This window comes from Myzus persicae, unplaced genomic scaffold (assembly GCF_001856785.1).
Source record: "Myzus persicae strain clone G006 unplaced genomic scaffold, MPER_G0061.0, whole genome shotgun sequence".
NCBI classification, from domain to species: domain Eukaryota; kingdom Metazoa; phylum Arthropoda; class Insecta; order Hemiptera; family Aphididae; genus Myzus; species Myzus persicae.
The window spans coordinates 406,159-430,561 of NW_019101686.1; the positions used below are offsets into that span (position 1 = coordinate 406,159).

Consider the following 24,403-nt stretch of genomic DNA (forward strand, 5'->3'; position numbering starts at 1 on the left):
CGTCCCGCCGACGAATGCTTAGCGGCGGCGGCGGCGGCCGTAGCCTGTTGATGACGGTGTGCACCCGCCGCCGCCGGAGTGAGCTCGTAACGTTTCAATTACCTTCCACCCCTCCGCCACTGCAGCAGCGTCTCGGACTGTTCGACTTCTTCGTCGTCACGTGGACCGTGCAAAAGCCGATCCGACCAGCAGCTATATGTAAGGTTTTTATTTTTCCCGTTTTTTTTTCGTTTTTTTCCTTCTCCGCTCTTTTTTATTTTACCGTCTATACCCGCCGACAACATAATTATGAGGTAGGTACACATTATTATTATTGTTATTATTTTACCTTCGGTGTGCGCGAAGTATAATATAATATTCTGTATGTATATATAGGTAGGTATATTTATTTTAGTTACAGTTTCTCATAATATTGTATTAGCTATAATCAAATATCAATGGCCCATATTAAATACTAGATGTTTCGACAAATTAAATAATGACAGTGTATAATTTACCTCTTCTAAAGCTCAGCTAACTTCAAACTGCACAGATTTTTAACAATTTCACACAGTTATTTGGGTCGATTTTTTCTAAAACTGGCCCAGATTTACACAGATCCGAACATAATACTAAACAATAATAACCAAATAATCAAATGGCTTTATCTATATATGAACCAGATTACCAAATTTCGGAACTATCAGTGTGATTTACTTGGCTGTGGATTACTTACACACACCTACACAAACATTACCTTTTATTGATATAAATTAGTGGTAAAAATATAATGGTATATTCAACAATAATGTACATCCGGAGTATGGCGTATTAATGGAAACGATGATTTGTTAGAATTAATTAGCCTAATCCTGTAAAATTCATAAATAATATGAACTTAAAAGTAAATACGGAGAAAAATAATTATTATTACTAAACTCATTCCAGTGACCAAAATCAATTCTTCTGCAACCCCCACGGTATACAATGGCGATACGTGATATTCCTGCCATAGGGGAACCGGTTTCAATAGCAGAGTGATACGGGGGGAGGGGATACGCACTTTTTTTCTGAAACATTTATCCAGTTATTCTAATGGGTATAAAACTACGTGTTTAAGTGTAGGTCTCTACTTCTTATAAATTCAAATAATTTAAGAAATAATTATCGTTTTATTAGTATTTAAAATCATTGGTTTTACAAAGCAGTGTAAACTGCTTAGAAAATTTAACAATAAAGCAAATATCTATACCTATACTCTATAGTATATGGTAAATAGTATAAAACAAAAAAATACAAAATAAATTAAAAATTACACGACATAAATTGTATATAATAGAACAAATATTTGTCACCATCTAGTGAAAAATATTTACATCATCTATTTTGAGTAGGTAGTTAAAAAACGAATAGGTACCTACCTATATTTATAGATATTTACCCTATAAATACTAAAAATATTACCCACGGTTCGTCTATAGTCTATATAGTAGACCAAGGCTAAAATTGTATATTAACTTGTAGGTAAAAAATAAGCAAAAATCCTCAATTCCTAACTAAGTGCAATTACAATAATTTTCCGACGATTGGGTTTTACTATTTTTTCGATCAAAACGATTATTATGTTTAGTCCGTTTTCTTCAACAGTTTGAGTGTTGCTGTTTTCCCCCATTTAATTTGTGATAAACTCGTTTACGACTTGTTAAAAAAAGACCCTAACAATATTGTTGTACTTATTTAGATTATTCTGAACCTTGGCTGACTATAAGATTAAACAAAGAGTAAAGATAAAATGATTTAAATACAGCGTAAATATTTTAACATTAATTGCGCTCGAATCTTACATTTCTAAATAAGGTTTTTGCTGTTAATTATTTTTTTTCAATGAGAGTGTTTATCTTGCGTTTCAGCGTGAATGACAAACTAATAAGATTATCATTTTTTGCATCACAACAATCGTAATAGTATGTCTCCGAATCAAGGACGAATATTTTTCCTAAATCTCGAGACTAAAAAAAATGGACCTACATAATGTGATGTGTAGTTTCTTTATATAATATAATAGTTTATATTTGATGTGTAGCAATAAAATAATAATACAACATAAGTGATGAGTAATAACAAACATTTTTATTCATTTCAGGTGTGATTTATTTACAGACAAAATTAAAAATGATATGGCGATGCACTTGCGTTTAGGATATGTTACCGGAAAAGTGAACAATTTAAGCATTAACGAAATATTATATGCAAACCACCTGATGATTTTACGCTAAGTAGTCACTAATTCTTATGTTTCAATTTTTAATGTGGGTAAACCTATTGAATCCAAGTATACACATATCGGTATTGTTTGGCCTGAATTTATTATTATTGTTATGTTCGTAATGCATAGTAATTGCCACATAAATACTTAATAATAGGTATAATGTATATACCTAAAATGCCTATGTTCTTATATGTTGGAATATGAAAAATTAATCAATTTATATACGACCAAAGCAACGAGCTTATGCCACAATACATAAAAAAGTAGGTATCGTTTTTCTTTTTATAAATTTCCGTGTGCATTTAAAACAAACTCGCCATGCAGTGCCTTGTCAGATGTTATTTTTCCACACTTCTTTATGTCACCTACTCACCTCCGTACCCTATGTCCATATCTCTGTTTTTTTTTTGTACAATAATATGCTTTTGGGTACAACTGATTTATGTGTTATAACCGATTTTTGCAAGGCCAATTTTCTCAAGTCAAATTTTCGTAACTCTGAAGCAAATTTGTGCATTGCCATAGAAACTCAAATCAACCATACAAATTAAACAAAACATTATTAAATTAAATTCCAAACAAAATGTAGCATGGTACTAGGTATTTGTCCACTGCACTAAACCCAAAAACGTATCTATATGATTCCTCAATTTTTCTTGTAGAGGAGTGTTTTCCAACCGGTGGTCGGCCGTGGGTTAGTCATAGGTGGTTCGCGGTACCATAGATTTGTTCTATTATTAACTTTATTCCTAGATAGCGAAAAACATTAAGACTTATTGAGGAACAGCATTATACTTGTTAATGAGCAAAAAAAAAATAGGTGTTCCTAGTTTTCATAAAATTGAGGTGGTCCGCGACCTATAAAATATTGTCGAAGTGGTCCGTGATGGTAAATGGTTGGGAAACACTGTTTTAGAGGAAACACTTTTAGTAGCATGTTTTTTTTATACGACTTATTATTATTACCTGTGTCGATATTGGTAAACTATTGGATGCTATATCTTTGAAATAATTACTCATCGGTATTAGGTATATTAGGACCATAGGAACTGTTTGTGTGTTGCACATCCAAATTGTACGACTCCTAAGGATTTTAGTGATGGTACCCACACATTAACTTAGCGGGGAATATTGTATAAACGGGGCGTAATGCGTTATTCACTTTTCTGGCTGTAAAGCGTGTACAAAAATATAATTGAAACTAAAATAGTCTTGTGCTACCAGCATATTTTGACGTATCACCTGCAAGAAGCTGAAATGTTTCGAGAAACGTCTAGAATGGAGTTATGTTCCACTCTAACGCGTTGACGGCATGGTTTGAAATATGTATATATTATATTCAAATAATTTTAAATTGTATTTTTTATTCATATATTTTTGAAATCGTGGTTGACGGTAACTTATCAACCATATACTACGCATCGTTTATCTCTGAGTAACTTAGATACTTGAAAGCGATAGCCGCGTGCGAGTGGGAGAAGAAAAAAAAAGAGTTTTCCGGACGATATAAATATTCTAGCAGTGACTGCGTGCGTAATATAATAATATATACAACGCTTGTCTCATCCGTATGCGTGTATCACAATATTATACACACACAAGTGACAAGATCCCTCCATACTATATACGTCTCGCTCTTGCCCACTCACCCGATGGGTGTGTTCGGCTTCAGGAAAATATTACGTCGTCGACCCTCGTTAATTCGAGCACGCGGACGGCACACTCTCGTGTCGGCTAAAAGTCCGTTGTAGTTTGCACGCACGCACGAGGCGAAGCTGTCCATTAAACATTCAAAAGATGTCAAGTGCCAGTTTCCGTTCAGACACACACACACACACACACACACACACACACACACACGATATACATAATATAATATTATACACATATATGTTTGGTTGTATGTGTGTTGTTTTATGCGAGAGTATTATATACGATATGTGTATATACATATATAATAATATGTACAACACGCTATTCGCACCACGCGTGACGGTTTCACGCGCTCAAAACATCTGTCTCCCCGAAAGTTACTTAAATATATGGGGGTCTTATTCAAATCGCTCGCTCACTGAGGGCAAGTGTAACGGACTGAGAGCGACTTTATATGCTCATGCAGCGGCGGTATCCCAATGAATATTATATAATATTAGTAAATTCCCCTATCTACCCACATACCTACACCTACTTATACCTGAAGATCCACGTATACGTCCACTTTTCAGCCACTTGGTGCCATGGATCCAAACGTATAGTATTCTAGGCATACAAGACATTTACTCCACCCCCTATGGCAATTAACATCGAGTACCTGTTAAAGCGAGTGAACGCTCCACCAAATAGAGTATATTTGCGTAACTCTCTACTGAGGTAGAAATATTTACCACAGAGCGAGAGACGACCAAGAGTACTTTAAACATTTTCAAGCATATTAAAAAAAATTAAAGTGCTTATTAATTATAATTTCAATGAAAATTTTGGCGACAAAATATAATTGTTTGGTAAATATTTTTGATTTAGTATAAGGATAATTTCTTTCTCCTATAGATTATTGAATCAATTTTTAGTTTATAATACTATACTCGAGGGTAAAATAACTATGATGAGCATAACTAGGTATACAACTTTGACAGTATTAAATATGTGTCTTCGGAAATAAATGCATAATATTATTTAGACATCTTCAATCAACTTGTACCGATATTGTATTTGAAGTTTTTTTTTTTATTACTAATGAATAGTATTTCGATATAATTTTTATAATATTAAACACTTTCGGAAACAACCAGGAACATCGCACACCACTCCATGAGCTTCTAAAATCCCATTAGCACTGGTGTGCAGACACGTTTCGTTTTTCTCTCTTTTCGATATGGTTTTTCGACTAAATGCTGGGTATAATTATAAACTACATCTATGTCGTTGACCATATGATAATTAATAGTAATTTTGAATAAAGGTAGCCAGATTAAATTTTAAATTTTTGTACTTAAAATAACAGCTTACTTCTGCTTATTTCAAACAAACCGGCAGAATATAATATTACACCTATAGATGTGTGCAGGGGCACTCTGAGATTCTTACAGGATGATTGAAGTCGAAACGTCCAAAGTCTCGATATAGTTTTGTCACTGCGTAAAGCCAAAAACCATATCGTTCTATAGACAATATATTTTGACAGAACCATACCTAAATATTGAACTCACACTGTGTAGGTACACTTAATACAAATTTCCCGATCGTCGCTCACTGCAAAGTCCCACCTTGCAACATCGACACACCCGCCCGGCAGAAGAGTAAACTCGGTAAAGGAAGCTTACTCCCCCATCACGCACACGTAACATACGCGACGGTGTTTATGTGCCGGTCCAAGATTGAATTCCATAAAAAAACGAGCGACGCCGTAAAAATATGACGCTTTGTATAATACAATAATATTATAAGCGCTTTTCCCCGCTTTTCCATTTTTTTTTCATCTCGTCCGTGCGGTATGGACACGGCTCGAATATCGCACTCGCGGGGACGTTTTACGAGCCCATACGCGTAAATATATTATTATATTATTTACACCGTCGACCGTGTACGACGCGTCATCGCCTCCTATTTTTTGTTTTTATCGCGATTTTTTTCGCCGATTTCCCCTACGCCCCGCGCCCACTGCGTCGTAATAATATTATAACCGATCCCCCGACGACCGTTCGTCCGCCGGTGAATTTATACGGCGCGCCGCGGATTCCGTGACAACGGCTGCAACGACGAATTTATAAGGCACGGCGCGGATTTCGCGACGACACAGGAACGCCTTTGGTACACTTCCCCGCGGACGGGTGCAGCCCCACCCACCCTCGCAGTGATTATTTTAGTACCGGGCCGGGCGGCGCGAGCGGTCGAAATAGCATCAGACTGCAGTCGGCCGCGACAGCTTGCATAACATATAGTGCGTAGACTTCTCAGCGCTGTCCGACAGCACAGCTTTACCATATTAAGTCTTAACAACGCATATTATCACGTTCATGTCGTCGTCCGGCGGCAAGAACAGTGAGGAAGACGCCGCCGCGCCGCCGTATGCGGTGGTCGAGTCGTCGGAACTGGGACGGCACTGGGTGGCCGCCCGGGACATCGCGGCCGGCGAGGTACTGCTCGAGGAACAGCCGTTGGTCGTTGGCCCCAAAGCCAGCTCGCCGCCTGTCTGCCTGACGTGTTATGCGCCCACTGCAGGTTACAGGTGTTCGACTTGCGGATGGCCGATGTGCGGGCCGCGGTGCGAAACATCGCCCGTACACCGTGACGCCGAATGTCCACTGATTGGCGGCCACTTCGATAGCCGCCGATCGGCCGCGTACTGCTTCTTGATGCCGCTCCGTTGCATGCTGTTGCTTCACCAGCTGGACGGCCGCCGGGCTGCAGAGTTCCGGTCTCTACAGTCGCACCTGGACGACAGGCTGGACACGCCGCTGTACCGTGCGTATGCGGTCAACGTGGCCGCGTTCGTGCTGGACCGGTTGGGCCTGCGGTCGGCGGGCTACAGTCACGATCACCGGTCAGCTCTTGAGGCGGCCGCCGTGCTGGACACCAACGCCTTCGAAGTACGTCGGCCCGGCGGCCGCAAGTTCCGCGCCGTCTACTCTCTCGCGTCAATGATGGCCCACTGCTGCACGCCGAACACCAAACACGTGTTCACCGGAGACGAGGTCGACGGCCAGCCGTCCATTCGAGTGGTGGCAGTGGTGCCCATAACCCGCGGCTGTCCCGTCACCGCTACGTACACGCAGACGCTGTGGTGCACGCGTGACCGTCGCCGGCACCTGTCGGCCGCAAAATGTTTCGAGTGCGAGTGTGCTCGTTGCGCTGACCCCGCGGAACTGGGTACTCATCTGGGCTCGGCGGCCTGCGATGGCGGGGGCGGTGGCCGGTGTCCGGGTGGTCGGGCCACGGCCGTCGGCCGGTGGCTGTGCTCCACTTGCGGCCGACTCGCTATCGACGTCGAAGCGGCCCATGCGCTACAGGCTGTCGGAGCGCTTTCCAAGACGCGCGACTGCGCAGGATTCGAACGGTTCCTGGAACGGGTCCGCGACGGAACGATTCCGCCGCTGCACGCCGACCATCACGTCACGGTGAGCGTCAAGTACGCGCTAACCCAACTGTACGCCGACCGGATTTCGGGTAAGCAGCTGTGTGATAGTATACTCAAGTACTCAACACGTTTCCGACGTTACTTTAGTTCCAGTCTGCAACTTATTTTAGTGTACCTATACTGTGTTCGGTTGATTAAATGCAGTAGAACCCAAGAAAAGCTGTAGGATAAGTAATACATTATATAGTTTTTTATCTTTAAGAAAAAAACCGAAACCAATAATTTTAAATTTTAAAATATAACTGTAAACAACATACATTCTAAAAAAAACAAGAGAAGGGTAACTTACACATTTCGAGTTTATAAAAACATTATAAAAACTTTTAAAAATCTGATATAGTTACAGTTACTGCACAATTATATCTGTATGTTTTCCGTAACTTTCGGCCCGGTTTACATTTAATGTGAACATTAAAGTTCTGCAAACCAATAGAAAAAAATGAAAATTCAAGAATGTTCACCTATTAGATTAGATATATCATATAAAGTACGTATACCTACATCGATTTGTTTGCCAATTATAGAAATTGTTATTAGAAACAAAAGTCACCCACTAAAAGGACCAACTTATTATCCCCAACATACGATTAACAAATAATATGATATTTCGGCTTTTCATGAGGATGACGTCGAGTCCTCTCACTGTATATTATTATTGTTTATTGTTAATATTTATTGTTACACTGAGATAATGACTGACAGTGTATTAATCATTATACAGTCATATCAAAGACGATTTTTGTATCATCACCGTTTTGTGCAGATCTGTCAGCAAAACAACTGGAAAACAATACGGACATATGTGAACAACTGTTGCGGTTGGCCGACGTCCTGGAACCAGGAATCACGCGATTCCGGGGCCTACTGCTCTACTACTTGGTCCGAGGTCTCAGACAGCTAAAGCGGATGAAACACAAACGGGTCGGTTTTTTATCACATCTTATCAATCATGTGTAAATGTATAAATACATTATGATATTAATCAACATCCACAATGAAATGCGCGAGTTCGTGGGTCCCAGAATCAGTAAATTGTGTTCCCAAAATTAGGTAGCACGAAATATTTCTGTTCAGTGACCTCGGATTGAATCTCCGGAGAAGCTAGGAAATACTTCACATTGACACACATTTTTTGACGATTTCTGAATTAGCAGCCCCTTCATTGTGCTAGTGTGCAATGCAACTTGCGTTTTTCTAAGTCGACGCTAATTGTCAACACCATATTTGGATAGACTAAATTTGTTTTAAGTCAATTTGATTTCTTAACTATCTTGGTGGAAAACCAAAATCATCTGAATTACATAGATTTAAACTTTAAAGGTTTAGTTCATACTAATAAATTGTTTCATTTTATAACTTATGATTTTCTTATGTCCGTGCCATTTTACATATTCTTAAACAGACTTTAATCCATTATAACTTAATCAATTTTGAATTTAGTTGCCGTTTAAGAAAAGCAAAATGTACCGTGCATGTGCACAATGAAAGGACATAGCATTTAAAAATCGTCAAAAGTGGTGAATACTTCAATATTTTCTTAGCTCTTTGCAATATCACCGGATATTAATATTTCATGTTACCTTTAAAAATAAATAGTACAAATAATCATAATTTTTTTTATTACTATAATTATAATTATCATCATCGTAATTATTATTATTATACTGTAGAACTACGACGAGATGATCAAGAATTACACAGGAGAAGCGGTCGTCATTTTGAAAACCGAACCCGATCTGGTGTATTTGGTCGAACAGTTACAATGACCACACAAGATGTACATAATTCGGTCACCGCCAAATGTATATTATGTCGTACAGTAATAGTAGTGTTCTGTTTTTGTTATAACTTATAATGTATAGTTCTTTTTTTGTTTTTGATATTGTGGCGATAATAAACCGAGAGCTCAACGTTGAACCGTTCGTACATACTCCCATTATATAATATGTATTTATTGGGATCGTAACTCATTTTACGAGTTTATAATCCCCGTTTCCACAGTATACGACGTAATATTGTAATCGATATAATGTTATGTAATGTTTGAGGATAAAATATTACAAAAAAAAAGTAAAAGTGAAATGTCTGTTAGGAAATATGGAACAACCCGAATAACCATCAAATATTAAACAAGTTAGAATAATATTTTTAACAGCAGTATAACTATATTAATATGAAAAGGTGAAAAGGTTATAACTTATACCTAATTAATATTGTCATAACTAAACCGCATAAGAGCAAAGTAATATATAGTGTAAAAACAATGTGTTGGTAATTTTCACAGTTTCATGTTTATTATGTTTGGTTTACCATAAAGTTCTCCAACCACTGTTGAGGTTACCAGTAAAAAATATATTTTTTAAAAGAACAATTATTTCAACACACATTATTGGTTAAAAAGTAAAATATTTTTAATTAACTCGACGGACAATGAAAATATATACTATTTGTAACGGCTTTTATGTTGACGTTTTTCGACACTATTATTTTAAATTGTGAGGAGAAGAATAAAGTGTAACACAGCTATAAGAGATATGTCTATAAACTGTATAAACTATAGTAGAAAGGCTAAATCTTAAAAAGGCAAATTGCATACTTATTTGTTAATTCTCAATGAGAGAATAACCGGTTATTTTTACGAACATTGAATATCAAATACAGAACAAATGAATAGTTTTCATTGATACTGGAGAGAAGGTGCATTGTTAGTATTTTGTTTAATCATTAAAATTAAATTACGAATTTTTCACGACTGATGAGACGAAGTGTTGATAATCGGACACTAAAAAGGTTTTAAGGGTAAGTTCAGATCGTTATTTCAACCGTTGTTGACACAATATCAACATTTTATAAATTACATTCACTAACCCAATATAATTTCGTAAAATAGGTTTTCAATTAAGTATATTTATACGTGTGCAATAAAATATTCATTGTTGTGTTTATTTAAAGACCGAATTCGCTCGCCGAGTGAAAAACAGCCAAGATCGCATCGTTTAATGAACACTTGCCAACTATATAATACAAAAGTACAACGCATGTATTGATTTTGCAGCATTAAGAACGTTTTTAATAAAACCGTCTTCAAATATAACACTATTAGCGCACAGCACCTTCTGAAATGAATATATTAATATACATAGGTATATGTGTACAGCGGATATTATGTAAAACCCTATGGTTAAAGGGTCAACAGCTTACAAATTGTATAGAATACGATATTTAAATAATATTATATTATAACTGATTCGTATCCAAAACACGGATTAGGTATGTAGGCAGGTGGTGCGACGAATACCTGCGCACAATGATTTAAATTAATTCGAATATAGTTTCTCCTGAACAATACGGTTAGAACATTATCATATATATATATATATTTAAGATCTATACAAACATATTTTAAAATATAAATAAAATATTATAGGTAGATATATAATTATGTACAGTCTATTTTTGATGATATCGTTTCATATGAAATTAAATTAATCTAAAGAATATTAACTAGTCTACAATACTATATTATACTATGTAAAATTATTATCTTCTACAGTTTTGCACATTTTAATAAAGTATATAATCATTGTAATAGTGGTGTGACAAATATTGGTTTTTGAGTACTACCGAACCCAAAACCGCAGACGTTCAATGTCTTATTTAAATCCGAACCATTCAAATTTGAAACAATTGTAGTTTGGTCGATTAAGGTGCTATAGACTATAGGTAAAATGGTCTAATATATTAAATGTAATATGTATTTGTATTTATTTCACTTAACTAAGAACATTTGATTTGGTCGAATATTAATACAATTATAATATGTTACCTATCAAAATAATAAAAACATGTATCATAATATATTACAGTAATACTTTTTTTTATGACAACGTGCGAACAGACGATAAAATAAAATGATTGATTATTCTCTATAATAATATTGGCATAGCATGTACCTTTACAATGATAATTATTATTATATAATCAGTAGATACTTAAAAATCGTAAATTCGACTCGATGTGGTGAAGTTATTGATTCGAAATGGCCTCGTAATCGATTTCACAACGGTCAAAATTGATCATAGCGCTGAAATAACAATATTTTAATATTTTATCATATTATCGTATTTAGTATTGTAGTTATTATACGTCGAAAGCGAAGAAAAAAGCCAAAGTTGACGCGATGCCGTCGTAACATGCAAACGAAGGTTTTATTTTTTCAATATTTCGGTCGACGCTTTAGAAAACACGTAGTACGTATTACGAAACTTTTTTTACGATTCGGCGCCGTCGTCGTGGGAGAGGAAGACTAAAGAGTGAAATTTCGGGTAAGTATAGGGGGAAGTGTTTCGATATAGCGTTTCCGCTAGAAAAACATCACTCAACGCACATGTTTATGAGTGCATTTCGTGTAAACTCGGTGTCGTTATGATATATACGCCGTACATCACGGATGTATAATATAATGTTAGGGTGACCAATGACCATGTTTATATAAAAAAAAACGATACAAACAATTTCGGCTTAGCCCCGAAAAAGAAAAAAATCTCTAAAAATTGCTTAATTCATTTGGCATTTAAAGACATATTTTGAAGGTAACGGCTGATGCGTGCCTCTTAAAACTGTACAAATATTATTTTTATCAAAACTTTTGATCTTACCCAACCGTCCTAATCTATACATATATACATAGTTAGACAAGATTTATGCATACCTACGACTTTGTTATTATTACTGTCTGCTAAATTATCTGTCGCCGTCCAACGGCTAATATCACAACATAAAAAAGCAATTTGGTTAAATTATAATATTCATAGATATCAAAGAATTTCGCTATAAAATGTTATCAGTAAAAAAAATGTTACAAATGGCAATTAAATGTGTACATCATGATTCATCTGGCTGATTCTCACCAGTCCATTGATAATGCATTTATTCGATTTATGATTTTAGTATCTATTTAGTACGCATAGTTAACTTAATAAGGATCTTATTTTCAATGCTTGGATTTTTATACCACTTAACAATTATCTTACGGTGTCAATTCTGACTTATTTTTTTAAAATGACAGCTCCACTTTTTTACATTAACTTATTAAACAGATGTTTGAAAATGCATATAGATATATAATATATATTTAACATTTATTTGGAATATACAATTATTACAATCTACTACTTATAAAGATTTATTTACAATAAGCATAATATAATAATAATATTATTTGAAGTAGTCAGTTTATGATTAAAGGAATTACGCCAAGCACTTATACTTTGGAGGTGATACATAAAAATATTTATTTATTCTATTTGTTCATTTGTTTATTTTAAAATGATTATTTTTCATCTTTTATTCATATTTATGTTAGTCTCTACATCAATTTCTCTTTAGCTTTCTTATATTGATATTATCGGAGTCATGGGAATTGTAAAATACGAATCAAAATTTGAACGAATAAAAGTTTCTATGTTATTAAAATGTATATTATAAAAAATATAATAATTTTTAATGATAATATAGATTTACAGCAAATAAAAAAAATTATATTATACTTATTAAATAAATAAAAATAACTACTAAAATAAAAACTATATTACAAATTATAAAAACCATATATTTTTATAACTTTATAATATTGTTTTCCAATCATTGTAGCTTCTGTTTATTTTCAAAATCTAGGTCATATAGAACAATAATACTATCCATAGTGGGTACACTGAGTACTACTCGTTCAAATTTTCATTTAGATACATCAACATTTTTCAAATGATTCATCTGGTTCGTAATTATTTAAAGTGAAAAAGGGTGGTTGTTATGTGTCTCGTCACACGACACTACTAAAATAGTATCTAAAATAGAGATAATTGATGATAGGGTCTTTATTGAGTACTAATTTTTATTTTTACTGATATTATAGGCAGGTGGGGGGTACTTAATACTCGAAAAATCAAAATTTGCACACAACTATGATTTTAGGAAAAATCGGGAAGAGTGCTCGCTGAGTTGTTCCGAGTAAATAATTAATATAATAAACAACAATATTATACGCGGGTGGATTTTCGCGGGCAACTAATAAACGGTTATTAATATTAAGCTGTCGGCGCGGTACAAGGACGTGTGGTAACGTCGATCGCTGTAATATTATTATATAGTAGCGATGTACGACTATAATATGATACACAGGTACAATTATTATTATTATTATAATTATTATTACAGTTAAGTTTAACAATATCATAATAAATTGTTGTTGAAATAAGACGCCACCGGAAAGTCGACTGCGGACGTGGAGGCGGTGGTGGGTTTGCCGAATTCCGTCCAGCGACTGACCGCGGTCGGCGGCTGATGGTATCCCATGGAGGCGGCGGAAGTTGCGGCGGCGGCGGTGGCGGTTGGCGGCTGTGTCGGCGGTAGAGGCGGTGGCAGGGTGGGCGGCATACGTAGTTTGGTCGGGTTAGCCGCAAATTCGTTGTGAGCGCCGTAAGCCACAGCGGCGGCTGCCGGGTGGAATCTATATAATAATAACATTATAATACACGTTCGGAGCAAAACCATCAGAAAACACCAACACGTCGAACGTATTTCAAAAACACCGTAATAAATAATTATTTCGATATCGATTTAGCCATATTAATTGTATTTATATCGACTACTCGCGTATTTATATACAGGGTGATTCACCTCGAGCACTCTCGCCGACCTTTTTTTCTCACTTTATAACGAGTTTATTCAAATTCCGAATTTTCAAATTTTTAAGTAAACTTATACGACTTATTTTACATCATTCACTACGGAGTGCCCTGAGACTGAACAATTTTTTTTCAAATCAGAAATGACCTTCTTCACTGTACATTATTAATTTGACGGTTTTTTTGAAAATGTTGATGCATCTAAATCAAAATTGGAACTAGTACCTAGTTTCTGAGTCATTAATAATATGAACAGAATATTGAGGATGATAGTTTTTATAAATAAAGTTTTACAAAAATATGAAACAAAATGTCATATTAGGTGCAGAGCGTATCACTAGGATATTTTTTACAAGTTATAAAATGTTGATGAGGACTTATATAATCACTCAAGTTTTCTAATCACTATTTACTTTGTAGTAAATATGTATATAGCACCTATATCGTTCAAACCCACAATAATATACATATACGGCTATATATTATCCTAATGCTGTACAAAGTTAAGTAACTCAAAAACTACTAGATAGAATTTAGAATTAGATACATCGACATTTTCAAAAAATACATTGCGTTATAATAATTTACCAAAAAAAGGGTGATTCTTGTGTGAAAAAAAGAAATCAGCTTCGCAACAGGACTCTCTTAGTATTAAAAATCCAAATGGTATTTGAAAACATCGCCCGCATGTAAGTTCATCAAAAAATTAGGAGTCAATTCGGAATTTGAATCATTGTATTAGTCGAGAAAAAAATAATCAGCATGTTTGGTAAATCACTCAGTATAATATACTATACAGGTAATTTCTGCTGCACCTACTCCTTCCCACCCGCCTGAAAAGTTTTTGCGATTCAAAAATCATTCAGGTTTATGCACTCGTATGCAGTTCGTAGATCGAAATAAGTAAAAACGAAGAGAATAACTATTGCAGTCATCGAAACAAAAAGGAAGTGTTTATACTATAATACCATATTCTCTGTATGTATGTTATTTTGATTTGAAAAATTTTAATTTTGGATTCATATTAACGAGTTTTCTATGTGTTTTCAATGTTATTTATTATTTCACAATTTTTAATTAAATAAGATTATTTTCAAGTATGGCCAAGTGAAACTATTTTTCACTAATAACCTTTTTTAATGACACAACGTCATAACTTATCCAGCAAAAATATGATGATTGAAAATGAATTATTCATCCATACCATTTCCAGATTATGAATAACGACTAATCACACACATTTTCATTTACTTGCCCTAACAGTTTTCTTAAACTATTATCGTATAAAACATGATCAAATGCAATCCTCATAACCTGACCTATGAATGTAGATGAATGTTGTGATAACCTATATACGATCAGGATAAAAGGTTTTACATTATGATGACTGATACGTTGTATAGAGGGAACTGACATTGATAAATTATTATTTTAAACTTAGTTATTTTACACATTTAGTGATATAAATTAGTACTACAACTATCGTCTATTAAAATAAACAAATGTTTAATCAAGGTTTTATCAAAACATTTTTTTATTATGCTTTAATAGTTTATGAACTTTGTCTTTGTGAGTTTTTATTTCGACTATTATAATTTACCGATTTTTCACTGCACATAATTTTCCGAACGTCACTCTATCGTAACAAGAATCATAACTCATAATAGTGTTCATGGGGAACATTATTAGAACACTGTACGTCAGTTACGCCCTCGACGAGTCACCTTAGCACACATTGGATTTTTTTTTTTAACGAAGTTTTGATAATCATAATTTTCTCAAAATTCAGTTACTACTGAAACAACAAGAGAATAGCAGCATTTTATGGAAATACGTTTTCATTCGAGATATTTCTGAGGTGGTGAGGTGGGAGGGTTTGTGGCCTCTTACTCACACCCGCTGTGTGCGGCAGTGTCATCCGCAGAACTCGACATACGATTTTAAGCACACATATAATATTAAACGTGTGACCTAGGCGGATAATCGTTGTTATTAGTGTTCGTATAAGACCCGGGGAAAGTATGGCCATAGTATACTTACATATTGTCCTCGAGCACTGTCAAAAACAAACTTCAAGTACAGCTTTATACTTAAACTTAAATGTTATGTTACACAATTATTACTCTATATGTAGTTACCTTCCACACAATCCCTTACCTTTATAATAGTATTGCAAACATTCAATAATATTTTTTTTAAACCACCCAACCGCCTATCTTGAAATTATTTTAAAATCTTAACGAAAATATGCATCTACCATAAAATAATGTATACGTTTATAATAGATACTTTTACTTAGATAAAACAGTGACAATATTAATTTATTTTGAGAATTACGAACATTATATTGAAATATATTAAAACCAAAACACATTGCGATCATAATTCAATTAAGCTTTTAATTCATAAAATACCTATGCATTGAGTTATATAAATTATAAATTTCTAACATGGAAAAACAATAGCATACGCCCATTCAATTTCGTTTTAAACAGCATGGTATCAGACTATCAGAGCATTTATTATAATAATATCATCTGCGTATATTATGTTTAGTAATTGAAATGTTTGCTCCATCAATGGTTTTAGAGAATATGTCATTATAATAATTTTTTATTATCATGGTATCACATAATTGTTTTCAAATTTGATGAAAAATGTATAAACACAGCATATTTTTGAAAAATTCTCTAGTAAGGGTTTTGATAGTAGTTATAAAAATTTTCTAACATGTCTCCGTACTGGTGAGCAGCGTTGGTCCTTGCGGTTTGCTGGTATTCATCCCACGCAGACCCGTCATAATAACCGTTGTACTGAACGCCAGGTTGAAGTCTCCAATCGGCTGTGCCTGGAAAACAAAAAATAATCGTCAAAATTAAACAGTTCATCGCTTAAATCGACAAACGTATAATAATATATTTTGATTATAATGGTTTTGTTTTGCCGTTTTGGGACGTCGAGTCAATTAATCGAGTCACGAAATCCACCAAAATCGCACCGCGTGGCGCTATCTGTACGCCTAAAAATCGCAGACACGAACTGACATAGAACATCACCAGGTTGCGTTGTAAGTACACGATGAAGTTTGTATTAAAAAAAAATAGTCAGTAACTACAACCTACATCCCTAACTTAATGTTATTATTATTTATAATATTATTATTTTGCCCACTAGAGGGTAGAAGACTACGAGTTAAAAAATACGATACATGCAAATCAGTGTAGTATAAAAATACACTATGATGATAAGCCGGTGATTAAAGACTATGAGGACTATAATATTATTTTATATTCTTTATTTAAAATGTATGAACTGAATTTAATATAAGGAAGTTGGATTTGTCATTATACTTAAACCTATGAATTAAACGAGTTAATATTAGAATTTTGTAATTAAAAATCATACTACTAGAGATTACTAATTAAACTACTTTTTGACATACCTACAATCAAATTGTATTTAATAAATTATCAATACTAGTTAGGTATTACATTATCCTAATCCTTACGTGTAGATAATTTTACGAAATGTATCATTTTAAAGTGCAGGCTGAAATACATCGTAAAAACAAATGTATAATGAAGTTATATTATGTTGTGTGGTATACCTATTGTACCTAATGTAAGAATAATATTATGATTACAGTAGAGCCTCGATAGTCCGGACCCCCGTTAATCCGGTGAACGCGGTAATCTGGACGACAAAATTCCATTTGTTCGTAAATAGATTTTACGAGAATTCCCGCAACCCAATTAATCTATAAGATATTGTTATCGACAAATACAATTTCGTCATTTTTATTACCTACTGTTCCTAGTAAAGACTAATACATACACACATATGTACATAGGTACATAATAAAGCGATACCCGATAGTCAATAAATATAAAGATGGTGAAATTAAAGTTAAATCTTAGTCATTTGAGTAGGTAATTTTGAAAAACCTCCGGTAATCCGGAAAATCGATAATCCGGACGATGCTCAGTCTGAGTATTATTCGTCCGGACTATCGAGGCTCTACTGTATAATAAAATTGAACAATATAATGGTACTATATACTATATATTATGGTACTATAATGGTATTGTTAAATTTTAATGGCATGTTACTCTACATAATGAGTACCTAAGTACAGTGGTCGAAATGGCTCAAGATAAGTGGAGGGATGCCTTACAATTCAGATTTCCTGATATCATCATAACATTCTTCATACCTTGTATAGTATTTTTTTTTATAGTTCACATTTTGTTTATAATATTTTTCTGTGGACATTTTAGATTATATAGTTAAATTTGTAAATTGTAATTAATACTAACAATATAATATGTAATATAACAAAATATATTAGTATTTATTATTATTATTATAAAAGGCGCTACCATACGAAACCCTACGAAACTACCTATACGAAAAATAAAAAGTTTTCTTATACATAGGTATAAATATAAAAATCGTAATAATTATTTCATTTTAAAACACAAGTCTTAGGAGGAATGCGTTATTCCAGACAAAATAAGTAGAGGGATGAAAAATGTAAATACAAAAAAGTAGAGGGATGTCATCCCTCCGTATCCCCCCCCCCCACTTCGACCACTCCCTAGGTACCTACACACTTGCAGGTAAATATAAATATTTTATTTTTATGTACTTATAGGTTAGCTATATGTATACCAACCACCAGGTATCACTGTATCAGCTGTATATAAATATATTACATTGAAATATATTTTACGGGGACAATTTTTTTCAGATTGCATTTACTAAATTTTCTCGAAGATAATACTGTTCTTAACGGTTTTTTTTATACTAAAATTCTCTCCAGGGAATACCATTTTTTATATATTTTTAATTTTAGACTTATGACTCAACAGTAAATCTAGTTCTGCAACAATATTGCTTTAATATTTAACATTATGTGCTGGTAACTAGTAAGGGAAAAATATTATGTCAAAACACAAAATCATAAATACCGATTGTCTATGTATTCATAAAAATTAATAATTTTGAACGTGTCTTATAGGTATCAAATGTTCAATAATATTATGATACGTGAATTTCTAGTAAAAAGAAAAAATAATTAATATTTATTAAACATACCTACTTAGTACTTAGTAGTATGTTTTGGTTTGGATAAACGATGATTATTAAAATCCAATTAAAACATACTTTGAAGATAGTAAGTAATCAGTATGTAAATAACAATGTTATCATAAAATCAATAGTGAAATACAATAATATTTTACCTATACGGAAATACCTGCGGCTGCCGGCTACTTATGGGTGGTTGATAATTATATTATAATAGGTACATATATTACGAACTGATCGAGTGACATACATTGGAAGTCAATAAATCAATATTATTAAATATTGACAGAAAGCAATATTTAATCCCCTGTAAATTAGATGACCTCACAAAATGTTAAAAATTTGGTTTAGTAAATGATGCATTGATGTATTTCATAATTTGGTTTGAAGCAATATACACGAACATACTTATATACGTTAATGTATTCATAATTTAATCGACATGAAAAAATATTTTTTTTTAAAATTAAATATGCTTATAATTCATAGGTTAAAAGTTAAAAATAAAAATATTCGAATATTGATTTTGTTACAATATTCAACAAAAGCAAATAAAAAATTATCATAAAAGTATATCATTTTAAAATAAAAAGTATCAACCATATTAAATAAATAAAACGATAAATGTGTAGGTGCCTACTATATATAGGGCTACATCCACAGTACCTATATGATTGATATATTAATATAATCATGTATACTGTTGTATTTGCATCAATATTTACAATAACTAACAATTATATACCTGTACTTTAAAAATTTAGGTTCAATAATTAGCAAAAACATTAGGGGTATTTCATGCCCTACAAATCATGTAAATATGTGTATAGGTATATTTACGTAATAAAACAATGAAAGTGCTTTTTAAATAGTACGCAAATGAATAATTAAACTCGTGTTCTGGTCGGAAAAATTGGTCTCAACTGTGTTGATGTACTAAAAATTATTTTTTTTATTTTTTTATTTTCTAAAAGAAGTATACAATTTACAGTGGGGTTGAAATAATTGCTAGAAGAAGCCACTCGTAGTGACACTTCCTGTTGTTTTTTTTTTTTAATAGTTTATTAAACTAATTATTTTAATTTATTAAGAGGTCTCTGCATCATTTCCCAGGCGTGAAGCAGCCTCATTTCATAATAAAATTTCGACTTTATCCTCTATCATGATACCTATATTTTACAATTGTACGGCCGTCAAACTCGTCTGAGGCTAAATATTACTAGCCTCTCGGCACTCTTCGGCTTTCGTAGAGATAGTTCTATCGTTTCACGAACATCTTCTCCGTGATTTTTGATAACAGTGATGTTTTATGTACTATGATGTATTATACAAGACAAAATGAATTTGTTTTGTTATTATAATAATAAAAAGCTTTTGTATTTTAAAATGTATATTATATTATTGACTATAATATTCTTAAAGTCGATAGGAAATAACTATAATTATAGTACATACTACATATACCTCCTTTTTCTTTACAATAGTTAAGTGGGACTGAGCCTCCCTTATCTCCCCTGATGAGCCGTCTCTGCCATTTCCTTTTTAAGTGACGTGGATGATTACCAGGAATTTCATTCGATTTTTTGGTGGAGATCAGTGTGCAGTATGTGATTTGATATGTATGGAGGATAGTAATTTTTCTTAAAGTACCTTAATATTTTTGACGTCGGTATTTTTTTATGATTGGATATTTTGACATTGCCTCACAGTTGAAGACCATATAGGTGCGTATATCGGGTTTAATACGGATTTGTACATGAGCAGTTTAATGTTTAAGATGGTGTATTTAAGACAAGGAGTGTTTTAAGCATGCACACTGCACAGCCTAGAATTTAGTTGCGGTCTTTTATTATTAATATGGTGTGCCCAGGTCAGACGGCGGTCGAGTATTAGTCCGAGATATTTAACCGTAGGAGATGAAGAAACTTGGATGTCTACAAATTATTAAATAAGGATTTTCAAATGCTCTACATTATAAGCCCACATTTATTTACATTTATAGTAATAAGTTGTATGATAAGTTATTAAAATGTACTCACAAGATTTTTCCCACCAAAATAATAGGCATATATTATGTTATGAATTTAGAATTAGTAATTTTTTTTAAATACTGCTTATTCAAAACAATCGAATTATTATTCAAGAATACTCTTATTAACAATTTAAGCGTTTATAGCAAATATATGTGAGCGTATTATTAACACTTTTCGGTGAAAAAGTTTCAAATATTATGCAAAACACAATTTTAACTTTAAACTCTATGTAATGGAAGCAATTTTATATATCACTATATCGCATTAAACTATACAGCATAAAAATATGCTAATTTCCAGAAGTACCTAATTTCACCAATAATATTATATACAGCAAATATAAATCTAGGAAATGTCTTCAAATTAAAAAAGTTTATAAAAAAACACATAATGATGCCATATAAAATAATGTTTTTGAAATGTCTACATTAAGTGTTAGAATTTATTCTCACACCAAAACAATAAAAGTACCTATCATTAATAAATCATTGTTCGAAAGACGAACGGTAGGTACCTGCATGACATTTCAGTAGGTAATCTGCCATCATCTAGACAACGTCATCGTACCTACCTTTCTTAATGATCCAAGAGTTAATACATTCTACAGCGATATCTATTTTTTTTAATTTATTAGACGTCGTCGGTGTTCAAAACATATATGCAAATTGTAAAACTGTAATGTAATATCGAAATTACCAGTGTAGGAAGGTGTGTTTAGGTTCTCAGAAAAATTGCTGCTGATTATGTTGTGCTGTACGTTGGAACTATTCTGTTTCCTCCACCTCGCTCTCCGATTGCTGAACCACACCTTAAACAAATTTAAAGGTCTTTTTAATATTCCGAGAACAGAAGACGTTTATAATTTTTAGTGAATTCGAAATAAAATAGTTAAAATTTGATTATCCAACCGAAGCAATAACAATATAGTTACGCTCAGTATTTTCGATATTAACGTCAATCATTCATACGTATAAGTGATTACGTCATATTATTACGTTATAAACGAACCATCACACGTACAAGTATTTAATATAATATAATCTGAGTAGGTATGTATAACACCTTTTCTAACAAAAATCTGGAAAATTATAGTTCATATAAACTCTATGTTCACTCTCTGGCTATAAAAGTCACGTTGTGTACAAAATATTATGTTCAGCTGTATAAAATATGTAGCGATCGGGTGACGATTTTATATTATGTATTTTTTAACTGTCCCAATATAAAATTTTTACGATAGAACTGACATGACGTTACGTGCCTATTTAACAATCGCTTTATCGTTTATGTACAACTGGCCCGAGTAAGACACATTATTATAATATACATTCGAAGTGGTCTTAAACCGCATTCGTCATTAGTTATTGAACATTTGACCCATTTTAGTAAGTATTAGATTTATTTTTTGACACACAAAAAGAAAGTTGATAACTGATAAGTAAGAACCCACAAATGTTTTTTTTAAATTATTTTTATTTAGTATTATTTGTATTATATTTATATCATAATATTTGTTTCATATACATTGAATAAAATATATATTTAATTTTAATTGTAACTATGTACAGCAAGTAGACCACGTTATAGTCGGACTTATATGGGACCAACTGGGGGTGTTCTGATATATTATAAATATTTAATTATTATAAATTTATCTGCCCCAACTGTTAAAGACCTGCACTCATATTAGTGATAGACAATGATGTGCATATATTATTACTGTTGTTCTATACAATTTTATGGAGTATATAATATAACTATATATAAGTGTATAAGAATAAAGGATATCTATTTATTACTTGAACTCGAGGTTCCGGAAGTCCGAATTTTGCGGCGAGGGTTTCCCGGGCTGCTATGTCCGGATACTGGCAAGCCAAAAACGACCTTTCCAAACCTTCTAGTTGTTGGGCCGTAAAAGCGGTCCTTCCTCTTCTCTGTTTTCTGGATATGACTATTCCCGGTTCCGACGGCACATCCACGTCTCCAGTTCTTCCTGTAAGACGATCAACCAGCGTGTTTAATTTATTGTTATTAAATAGTAAGCGCCTAAAGTCCGGTATAAGTATCTACATATATAAAATATACTCAATAATATATTTCCTCCTATTTTATTAAGTATTGTTGCGTGGTCAATGAAGAACATCATCAATGATACACAAACGTACACAATATTATATTATTAATGTATTCCTATTTATAATTTATACACAAGGCAAAAATGCAAAATACAATATGTGTCACACTGTCACCGCAACTGTGAGCATTATGACCACGGGTATAAACCGAATAAACAGGAATAACTATAACTTTAATATTAAATTATTTTTATTAGTCACTTCGTAAACTGAAATAACTGTGTGTATATTATATTAAGGTACCTACTAATGATAAACATTTTAGTCATACAATTATACAATTTTCTTATAAAATACTTCATAAAGGGTACATCATGCATGATAATATTTGGTTAAGAAGTTTATGTGGGAAATTTTATAAAGAAGATTCAAGCGTTATAAAATATATTCTTTAATATTTGTATTTCAATTAAACAACACCGAGACATCCTTTTCAACCATGAAGAACATCCAACCTGCCATCAATGTAACCTACCACTGACAATTGAACATCTCACACTCAGCTGCACCAAGTACAACAATGAACGAAGCATCTTAAACTTCCCCTCCAACATCGAAGAAGCACTTGGGGAAACCAACACCGATGCCATCTTCAACTTTTTTAATGCCATCAAAGTATCCAACCTATTATAAAAATCTGCAAATACTACTGTTTTACCTATTTATTTAACATTACTATTTTATTTTATTTATCTACTTATTTTGTTTAATTCTCATGTTACTATGTACATAAGACTTTTTCAATATTTCTAATCTTTAATCTACCATTGTAAACCTTTTCAGGCTAATGATGACCTCTGATGTCGAAGCCTTATTCTTAATAAAAAAAAAAACACCGAGACACCAAAAATATTGATCAAATCAATTTAAAAAAATAAAAAAGTTTTTTAATTTATTTAAATGGCCGTATTATTATCATAGGTATGCACATTCATATGAATTAATGGTTATGTTCTTTCCACGTCGAGACGTATATCATGTAATATTAAAGTAAGTTTTTAATAAAATATTGTTGACTCTTTTCCATTTTCCAGCTATACACATAATATATTACAGTATATCATACACATCAATACAAC

At 33.1% G+C, this 24,403-nt stretch overlaps 2 protein-coding genes across 2 annotated transcripts; one reads left to right on the forward strand and one right to left on the reverse strand.

Annotated features, from left to right (window-relative positions):
• The first annotated feature begins 1,466 nt into the window (after positions 1-1,466).
• On the forward strand, positions 1,467-9,299 carry LOC111030148 (protein msta-like). Its single transcript, XM_022309523.1, has 3 exons — positions 1,467-7,411; positions 8,146-8,303; positions 9,053-9,299. The coding sequence occupies exons 1-3, from the start codon at positions 6,262-6,264 to the stop codon at positions 9,146-9,148; spliced, it is 1,404 nt and encodes a 467-aa protein (XP_022165215.1). The 5' UTR covers positions 1,467-6,261; the 3' UTR covers positions 9,149-9,299.
• Positions 9,300-13,254: 3,955 nt separating this feature from the next.
• LOC111030137 (paired box protein Pax-3-like) lies at positions 13,255-23,914 on the reverse strand. The gene is made up of 5 exons (XM_022309505.1): positions 23,822-23,914; positions 22,989-23,255; positions 21,886-21,997; positions 16,799-16,916; positions 13,255-13,890 (listed from the first exon to the last, which is right to left on the reverse strand). Exons 1-5 carry the CDS (start codon positions 23,912-23,914, stop codon positions 13,614-13,616), a joined length of 867 nt encoding a protein of 288 aa, XP_022165197.1. The 3' UTR covers positions 13,255-13,613.
• Positions 23,915-24,403: the final 489 nt, after the last annotated feature.